Below are 10,135 nucleotides of genomic sequence, written 5' to 3' on the forward strand. Positions count from 1 at the left end.
GATAAAATAACCTGGCCCCTGAAACATAGCAGACTTTCATGTAGAAATTTTGTCACTGGACAGCCGTGGGTAGAGCTGCCCTGAGAGTATTATGGTAATTAGGCAGGCAGGCTAATGACATACCCGCAACTAGACCCCCCCCCCCACGCCCTCTATTCCCACAGCTTCTTTCCCTCCCCCGTCTCCCTGGGCACACATCGCCCTTCCCACTTCGGACCACCGGCTCCTTCTATGCCAGCAGGTCCCTCACCCGCCACTCACACCCCGCTCCTTGTACCCACAGCTCCTCCCACCTCAGAGCTGCCCTCTCACTGGCCCCGCAGCGCTTCACCATTTGGACTCCGTATTCACTAGGCCCTGAGCTCCCCTCTCCCAGCTTCACATCCCCTCACGGCGCTGTCTTCCCCCACCGCCCGGGCCTGCAGCTCCGTGCTCCCCCGCCCCGCTGTCCCCTCCGCTCCCGATTTCCCCAAGGCGCCCTCCCTGCTCACCGCACTGTCCCGTCCCCGCCCCCACTGCTCCCTCCTTCCGACGGGCGCGAAGCGAACGCACAGAGAAAAGACTCAATCAATCAGGCACCGAGCCAGTCGCTGTTTACGTAATCATGCCGCGCCAGTGGCTGCGCGCATGCGTGGATGCAGGACCGTGGTGCCACACGTGCGCGGTCTGAGGCCGGGAGGTGGGAGCATGGCAGCCTCGGAAAACAAGCTGGATCGTGCACAGGTATCGGCTGCTTGGTCATACGGGGCTCGGCTCTCGCGGCGGTTCGAGTCGCTGCGGAGCGGCATCAGTGTCGCGGGTGGGCTTGTGGACGGGGACACCACAGTCTTGTGAGGCTGTTGGTGGGGCAGCTCCTCGGGTCCAGGCCCCAGTCCTCCCGTGGCGCCTCGCCGCGATTAGATCTTCTCGGTCGCCGCGTTGGGTCGCTGATGTGGTAGGTGTTGGTGCATCGTGCGATGGGGGAGGCGACAGGTAGAGTCCTATAAATGCGCAGATATAGATTTTGTAGATGCGGATACTGATGTTGTATCTGGGAGCCTGTGGCTTTGCGACTGTCTGCGTTATGCCCGCAGGTATCCGCATTTGCAGGTACGGATGTGGATATGCGGTTCATTTTTGTGGATATGGGCACACATTTTATATCCCGGCAGGGCTCTAGTGACAGGGCTTGGCATTGCGGGATAGAAGCAGTTTCGCAGTGACTTCTATATGTGGGACGAACATCAGTACTGTCAAACCGAACCTATTCTAACTGGAAAGTTTAATCTCCTTTCTGGTGATGGGAGGGAGGGCCCTGGACTTTCAGGCAGCACTGATCATAGAGATGTAACACGAAGTCCTGTGGCACCTTATAGACTAACAGATATTTTGGAGAATAAACTTTTGTTGACAAAGGCCCGCTTCATCAGATTCATGAGTGGCAGGTGGTTTTCCAGAGGGGTATTTAAAGAGTGGGGTCCCAGTAAAAGGGGGGCCAGAGTTGACAAAGTCTATTCAGCAAGGTGGAAATGACCCATTATCAGTAGTGTGTATCAAAAGAGTTAAAAACAAGTCAGATCGTTGTCACAAGTCTAATGGGGAGATATTAACACCCAGGTCAGAGAAGCTGGTTTTTTAAGGGGCCAGCCACTCCAGCCACTCCCAGTCTCTGTTTAATCCTTGGTTCGTGGAGTCAAATTTGCAAATAAATTGCAGCTCAGAGATTTCTTTCTCTGTTTGATTTTTGCAATTCCTTTGTTTTAGAGTGGCTATTTTTAAATCTGTGACTGAGTGTCCAGGGAGATTGAAGTGCTCTCTCTCAGGTTTCTGTCCATTTATTCTTTTACGTAGGGACTGTCCGGTTTGGCCAATGTAAATTGTAGTGGGGCATTGCTGGCACATGACAGCATATATTATATTAGTAGATGTGTAGGTAAAGGAGCCCCTGATGGTATGGTTGATGTTAGGTCCTGTGATGATATCACTGGTGTAGATATGTGAGCAGAGTTGGCAGAGAGGTTTGCTGCATCCCCCTGTCTGATCTGGCTTGTTTTTAACTCTTTAGGTACATACTACTGATAATGGGCCATTATCACCTTGCTGAATAGACCTTGTCAGCTCTGGCCCTCTCTTTTACTGGGGCCCCACTCTTTAAATACCCCTCTGGACTCCACCCCCCCATCACTCATGCATCTGATGAAGCGGGCCTTTGCCCACAAAAGCTTATGCTCCAAAATATCTGTTAGTCTATAAGGTGCCACAGGATTTCTTGTTGTTCTCAACGATACAGACTAACACAGCTACCTCTCTGATACGTAGAGATGCGTCTCCCATTAACTCACCTTAGTGGATACTCAGCAGTCAGGTCTGGACTTAACACTAATTTATCTTCGTTCTCTTTTTCTATACGTCCAGGTTAAAAAGGCAGTGCAGTCCTTGCTTGCATACACAAAGGCCAGAAATAAAGCAGATGAACTGCTTTTGAATGAGAACGAGAATGTGTACTTAATGGTGACAGTATGGAAAATTCCACCACATGAACAAGTGATCAAAATGTAAGAATTCTTACATTACTATTGTTTTTTCCCACAGGGTCTGATTTTCTATATTTTATAATAAGTACCTTTTATTTTCTATGGCATGCAGTTGACTGAGTTTACATTCAGTGCTAGTATCCCCATGAGACAACTAAATTTTTTAAAATAAATCATTTTATTGGTTTCAAGAAATGTCAGTAGCATCAAAGCAATGACTGAGTATGCTTGGGAGTTTCCATGATATACGAGTCAGTTATATAAAGGATCAGATCAACTTGCTCACCTTGAAGTCATTTAGATTTAGATTATTTACATAAACAAAACAAAATTTAGACCTATAATCTGTATTTAATGCACAAGTTCTCTGAATTTCTAAATAGCTTGTGTCTGGTTTTAAGCATTGGTCTCAGTTCAGGAAATAACGCTAAGGCTAGGGCTACTCTAACTTGAAAAAACTTAAGGAGTTTACAGATGTATCCTGAAATAGAAACTGTAGTGTAGCCTTAGCCTAAATGTTTTTTCAGTTCTGTTACAAATAGTTAAAAGATTGCTACATCTTCCTTTTGTGCCATTGGTTAGTAGATGTGAGACCCACATTTTATCTTCAGCAGTAGTGATGCTGCATGAGAAGATACAGAGCTATTCATGGTCCCAGTCCAGCAGACTTTAAAATATGCTTCTCTTTACATGCACTAAAGTCCTACTGAGGTCTGTGAGATATATTTAATTCTTAAGAACGCAAGGATATGTTTCTGCTTAAAATGTTGCGGCTGTAGTGTGTTAGTGTAGTCACCATCTACATGAGAGAAATTCTCCCACTGTAATATACCTCCCTGAGAGGTAGTAGCTAGATCATGCATCATAGAATTCATACATCAACCTAATGTTGTCATAGGGGTTAGGTTGGTATAGTGATGTCTCTCTCAGGTAAATGTATCTATACTAATGTAAAATTGTATTATGGATCAGGCCTGTAGTAGTCACGGAAGGACTCGGGCATGAGGTCTTTGTGTTGTATTTATTACTGTAGTGATTTTGGGCTTCTCTGTAGGACTTTGGAAGGGAGATTTGTATTCCTTCTCTGAATGCTTCCACCCTTCTGACCTTCTTGTTATAGACCACTTCCCTATGGTATTCGATCAGAAACATCTGAGGTTTGCCTCTTCACCAAAGATGAACCTGAATTATCTGCAGAACAGACTGAAAACTTGTACAAGAAACTATTGATCCAAAATGGGATCACAAGTATAAGCCAGGTAAAACAGATGAAAAACAGATGTGCAATTTCTCAAGCAAAATATTAGCTTAATTCAGATGGTTCAAAATATAGTTTTCTATGGCATATTAAACTTTCAAAACTTCTAAATTTACCCAAAGGACTAACATTTTCTTTGTTTTCAATATTTTGCCACCAAAATAGATCTAAGCAGGTCTATTAATTAACAGCATCTTACTTCATTTTTAACATGCTGTTAGTTTACAATGATTAGAAAATAGTTTTGAAAGCATTTTTAGGAACCTTTTATCAGTGCCTGCCAGTCTGGTTTCCGCACTAATTCTCATATGACTTAAATAAGGTAATACTTAAATGGAAATGAATACTCTTTAATGGTTTATTTACTGGAAAAATATATATAATGGTTGGCGTATGAATTGGTAAGCAGAGTTTGTTTACACAAGCTGAAACAATTCACAGTTCATCCATCCCATTCTTTGCATTCTTGTGTCATAGTAGGAATAAAAAAGCAGCCAAAACTTGTCTTTGATGTTTGGTTTTTTTTTTAAATGAATGGTTTTAGATTATGTGTGACCAGATGTATTCCAACACCTTTTCGTGATAATAGATTGCTATTTCACATCTGTATTGTTTTGACTTTATTAAATAAAGGGCATTACACGTATTTTTGAACTTTTATTTTATTGGGGAAGTCTTAATAGGTTGGCAGTCATGCCATGCATATATAAAAATCCTATCGACAGTCCATAGGGCTGCCATATGTTTCATTCACATTTGCAAAGGAGTTTAATCCGAACACTTCTTTCACATTACAGATAATCTCATATAAAACTCTCAAAAGTGAATACAAACCTTTTGAAGCAAAGCGTCGTCTATTGAATAGATTTGACCTCTTCCTGGCTGATGACCGAATTCGAAGGCTTTTACCTTCACATATAGGGAAACACTTCTATCGAAGCAAAAAGTAAGTCTCTTGCTAATGCATGTTTATATCCTATCCTCCTAGGAAGCTGAGCTGTTTTTGGTGAACTGTGTTTTTCTTTTCTTGTTTTTGTTATAGGGCACCTTTATCCGTAAACCTGAAAGCCAAGAATCTAGCTAAGGAGCTAAACAAACATATCCAGGGAACTATACTTCCAGTAACCAACAAAGGGTGCTGTTAGTAAGTATCAAGTTTCGGCTTGAACTTCACTTGAAGGACTCTAATGTGCTCCTAATAGTTGGATCAGGATAGAATAGTAAATTAATTTATTTTCCCTCCAGTAGGGCTTTGAATAGAGTGAGATAAAGGTTAACTAAAATGCACAATGCTTGCAGTAGACTCTTGTTTGTACAGAGACTGAGGATTTTTTTAAATAGAAACTTTGCAAAGAGTTTTCTTTTGATGTCTTCATTAAAAAATATTGAGATAACATGACCATACCCCTAATCATCAAAATGTGAATCTACATAGACAAGTTGGAGGTTTATGGGTCAAATTTTCAAAGGTTTCTAATGGACTCACTAGCCTAAATCCCTCTGACAGTCAATAGGACTTATAAACCTAAAGCACATTGTTCTGAAAATGTTACTGTTATGACTTTTGAGAGACAGTTTTGTTTTTTTACCAACAGGAGAATCTTTTTCTCAAGATTTTTCTTGCCATTTTTTATTTTACGTTTAAAGACTCCTGTTTTTCATTGGGAATTGTTGATTTCTGTTACAAAGACTTTAAAATGTAATAGTATCTTGCAGAGAAAAAGTAAACCACCAAAAACAAGTGTCCAGATAGTGAAGAGGCTACTATAAAGTAGCAGTTACAGTAGATCTTACTTCTCTGTAAAGTCCAGCATCTTTTTTTAATTAAAATCATTGTCAATAGGCAGTAGTCAGTCAGTTTTTTGATCTGACTGAACTGCTTGCTTATAGTCATAATAGGTGTTTCTTTCTGTAGTATAAACCAGCAAACCTCTCTCTTCTTTCAGTACAGCCCGCGTAGGTCACACTGGAATGAAGGCTGATGAGTTATTAGAAAATGTCACTGTTGCTGTTGATGTGATTTCCAATAAGTTGCCAAAGGTATTGTCACATCATTAAATGGGAATGTGAAGATGACTTGATTTAAGTTTTTCTTTGTTTATATTTTCTCTTCTTAATTATTGCAGAATTGGCAAAATATTAAAGTTCTTCACCTCAAAACACTCAAATCTGTTGCTCTTCCAATCTTCAATTCTTCTCTCCACAATTTAGATGAGCTTGACAAGCAGCCACCTCTTCATAAAACAGGAGGACAGGTAAAAACGTTCTACTGGCTATTTGGTTGCCTTTATGGAATAAATTGTTTGTAATTTTAATATACTGGCTTTGCCAGACATCTGGGTGCAGTACAGAGACAGCAGTACACATAAATGATCTGTGAACTCTTCTCACCTAACATTACGTAGTAATAGGAAAACATTGTTTCTTCTTGAAGTATTGGCACATTGAAAACATAATCCTTGTAGTGTTGGCAGTCTCCTCACTTACACTAGTAGAGGATAAGAGCAGATTTCCCCCAATTTTTACATCTGTATTTCCACCATGAGATCTGTCTTCTTCATGAACTCGGCAGGATCTGCAGCTTCACTTATTTTAATACAGAAAATACAACAGATTAAATTCATGCATCGCTCAGGAGGATGTAGTAATTACTCATCAGCTGAACTGTGTCTTAAAAATTGTTTGGGCAATAGATTCTAAAAAATGTGGGATATTTTAATTTTTTTAGCTTATTTGTCTTGGATGCTGTTTCATGAGTTTAATCCCCAAGAAGAAAGTCAGTTATTCTTTGCAATGAATTCTGCTGCTGACTTTTTCCTGTACGTAAAATAGATTTTTGCTTCACTGCTCATAGCTGTAAATGCCTCCTTCTATACTCTGTGAACTCATCAGTTTTAATGTTGGAGCATAACTTTCGTACAGGATCTTCAGTTTCAGGAATTCTACACTATTAGACTGCTCATTTTTGCCTTTACTGATTGATATCAATCAGTATATTTCTAATGAGAGTCAGACTGGGGCTTGGTGGGGGGTGATGTATAACTGAAGATGTTTTGATTCTTCCTGTAAGAAAAAGAAAGGAAAGAAGAGGAAACAGAAGGCAGCCACAGAACAGCCTTCAACTAAAGCTAAAGTTATAGCTAAAAAGAATAATGCAAATGCTGCTACTCGAGATACTGGGATGGAACAAAAGAGAGAGGAGGAAACGTTGGCAATCACAGAACCAATTGAGAATGATGAAGAAATTCCACAGCTGGTTCCTATTCAGACAGACACCAATGTTCCTGGACAGGAGGTAATCTATTTAACAAGTTTGTGAAATCTAAAGTTTAGGTTTAACTAAGTGACGCTTTTGAATGTAGACAAAACATACCTTGAGAACGAAAATGTTTTAAAGCTAAGGGAAACATTGAAGTTAAATCATTAGTATATATAGCCTTAAGCTTGCAGGGCAGTGTATATTTAAAATGCAACAGGTATTTATATTATATATGTGAGTATATACCTCTTGCAGACAGAGAGAGGTGTTTGTTTTTTGTTTTTTTCAAGAAAAGCTGGACATAGCAATTCTTTCTGACTAGCACAAGGAGCAGGTTCTCTCTTAGATAAATTTTCATTCCGGAAGCCATTGTTTTCTTTTCTGTTTGCACTCAGGGCATCCAAAATCTTAATTAGACCCATCACTTCACTTTTAACAGAAAGAAAGAGTGAGAGAAAATTAAGTATTATATAAATAGATATATTGGGAGAATATCTATCTTTATATATGGCTCATCAAACTGTTTGACCTCAGTATGTTGGTACTGGACTGGTAGTTATAGATAAGTGGTGGGAAACCTACAGCCCCTTGATCCAGTTTGGGTCTCGTGCCCCCTCCCCTCCACAGGGGTGCGTGCTGCTGTTGGTGCTGGCACTCCAGCCTAGTTGGGGGTACCATGGCTGGAGTGTCAGTGCCGGTTCCTTGCTGCAAGGGGGAGCCCAAGGCTTGCTGACCCAGTTGGAGGAGGAAGGGGCTGGAGATGCAGCAGGGAGCCATGCCAAAATACATGTGGACATTCCCTCTCCCCAGGAGCTGCCCGAGTTGCCTGCCTCCAGCCCGCTCCTGCACCTCTCCTACTGTCCTGACCCTGCACTCCTACCCTGCTCCTACACTGTCCCTACTAGACAGACCCCAACCCTGCACCCTACCACCTACCCAGACCTCACTCCTGTGCCCTCCCTTCTGCAGAGAAGAGGGACACAACAGGCTGGGAGAGGTTGGTGTGTGTTGGGGGCAGTGCCAGAGAGCAGCTGACAGGCTACTCAGTCTCCACCCACTGTGCTGAGTTCCAGGGAAGTGGGGAATAGCAACCCCTGCCACCGCTGCAGCAACCTCTGTCAGGTCCCCAAGTAATCCTCCCTCACCCCGTCTGGTGTCACTTGGGAGAAGAGAGCTCAGCAAGAATATGGAGCAACAGCAGGGGGCAGAGCCTGCAGTAGGGGGGTTTCCTGGGCCAGGGATCTGTAACCTGTGGCTCTTTAAGGAATTCTGTGGGGCTTCCCACGCTATAATTCCAGAGTGTTTAAAAAAAAATAAATTTTCATCTTTTGGTGAACATGTAAAAGTCCAGCAAGGAACAACTCATATCTAAATAGCAAACAATATGTGATCTCAAAGCATTGGATAACTGCCCCTTTTAACGTGTGCATTGCATTGTGGACACTGTGTGGGCACTGGTCTTAAAAAAGGAGTTACAAAAATATGGTTTGATGTTATTTATTAAGGACCGTCTCGTTTTCACATACACTGCAGCTCTGGAATTATTGAGCTTTTTACCAAATTTGAAAAAAAATGGCTCTTGCTTTTTTGGTTGCTAGCCCCGCCCTCATCCCTGTGCCTGGATCACTGTGGGAGTAGGTTGCACTTCCCTAGCGATCACCAGACATACACCACTACCTCGAACCTGCTCCTTGGCAACTCCCCTCACATGCTGAACCCCTCAATTTTGGCCCTACCCAGATCTTAGTGGGGCCCCCACAAAATCTGCTAGCCTTGTTTGCTCAGAAGAGATATTCCAGCCCTGGTGTAAGCCCTGAGCATTCCTTCCCCACTCCGCCCCTGGCCACAGTTGTTGAGAGGTTATTTTTTCCCTGCTTCTCATTTGTGTGTGGACCCCTACTGATCTTTCTTTTTTTCTGGAAGTCATTGGCTCTGACCTAAAAATAATTTCACACCCCTGTTAGAGATAATCTTAGCTGCCTGATCTGTTTCCTTTCTGTACGGTATCCCTGAAAATATTTTTTTCTTGGATCTTTTCATGGTTGGGTTAAGTTATGTATTTTGCATAGCCTACCTGAAACATGACCAACTGAGTTAGGGTGGAAAATATTTTGAGTGGGTGGCAAAGTGCTAGTATTTTTATCAATTTTGTCTTGAGAAACAGTTACAATGTTTCCGTGGTTGTAAGATGACACTTTTTCTAATATGTTAGTTACAGAAAACCAAACCAAATCAGACTCCAGGAAAAGGTGTAAACATGAGCAAAAAAGCTAAGACGCCTCTTGGTAAGAGAAAGCTAACCTCATTGGCACAGGAGACTCCCAAAACAAAACTTCAATTGGATGCAAATGAGGCAGATTTGCCAGCACCAGCTGAACAGAAACAACCCAAGAAGCCAGGGACCCCAAAAGAAGCGGTAAAGGACAAGGAGCTGAAAAAGACGCCCAAAAAAACAGAAGCAGCATCTTTTGTGACTCCGAAGGGGGGCAAGCTTGTAAAATCAGCCAAGAAAGCGCCCAAAACCCCAAAGCCTATGCCCAAGAAAATGAAAGTCCCGCAATCAGCTTGAACACCGTCTGTTATGTTACTGCTGTATCCTATAAAGTGACCAGTTAAACATGTTTACTGTATTAACAATAAAAGCTGCTATAAAGAAAACAGCATGACAAGAAGAAAGCTTGAGTCTAGGGAGCTTTCCTCACCAAGGTTTGTAATCCCTTGTCAGTGTTTCCTACTGATAGCAGTGGAGCTGCAAGACATGTAAATAAACCTTTTCTAACTTGATTGTTTCTATATCTGTTTGTGTGAACTCCCAGGCTACAGTATTTCCTGTGCTACACTAAAAAATATACTTCAGTGTTTTATTTAGGTAAGTGGGTGGTCCAAACAAGAGTTATCTGCTTCTAACAACACAAAAGGGAGAAAAGAGAGAGGGGCTAATCAAAATGAGGGAAATACAGCTTTTGTTGATGTTCTTTTGGAAGATGGTCAATTATAAACATGCTTTGGGTTGGCCACAACAGCTGTGGCATGAAGCCTAGCTCACTGCCCTGGTCCGCAACAGCATCTGGTCAGATCCTTCCCCTTTTCTCATCCTTCTCAAGT

General features: G+C 42.1%; 1 protein-coding gene across 2 annotated transcripts; it reads left to right on the forward strand.

The window, feature by feature from the left end:
• The first annotated feature begins 652 nt into the window (after window positions 1-652).
• On the forward strand, window positions 653-9,814 carry RSL1D1 (ribosomal L1 domain containing 1). Of its 2 annotated transcripts, none has more exons than XM_075010699.1 (9): window positions 653-723; window positions 2,395-2,534; window positions 3,634-3,772; window positions 4,569-4,717; window positions 4,814-4,915; window positions 5,718-5,811; window positions 5,898-6,026; window positions 6,842-7,066; window positions 9,243-9,814. In XM_075010699.1, exons 1-9 carry the CDS (start codon window positions 688-690, stop codon window positions 9,597-9,599), a joined length of 1,371 nt encoding a protein of 456 aa, XP_074866800.1. In that variant the 5' UTR covers window positions 653-687; the 3' UTR covers window positions 9,600-9,814. The 2 variants fall into 2 exon arrangements, with proteins under 2 accessions (XP_074866800.1, XP_074866801.1); XM_075010700.1 differs by having other exon boundaries at window positions 6,848-7,066.
• Window positions 9,815-10,135: the final 321 nt, after the last annotated feature.

The sequence above is a fragment of the Carettochelys insculpta genome, chromosome 16 (genome assembly GCF_033958435.1).
Source record: "Carettochelys insculpta isolate YL-2023 chromosome 16, ASM3395843v1, whole genome shotgun sequence".
Classification (NCBI taxonomy): Eukaryota; Metazoa; Chordata; order Testudines; family Carettochelyidae; genus Carettochelys; species Carettochelys insculpta.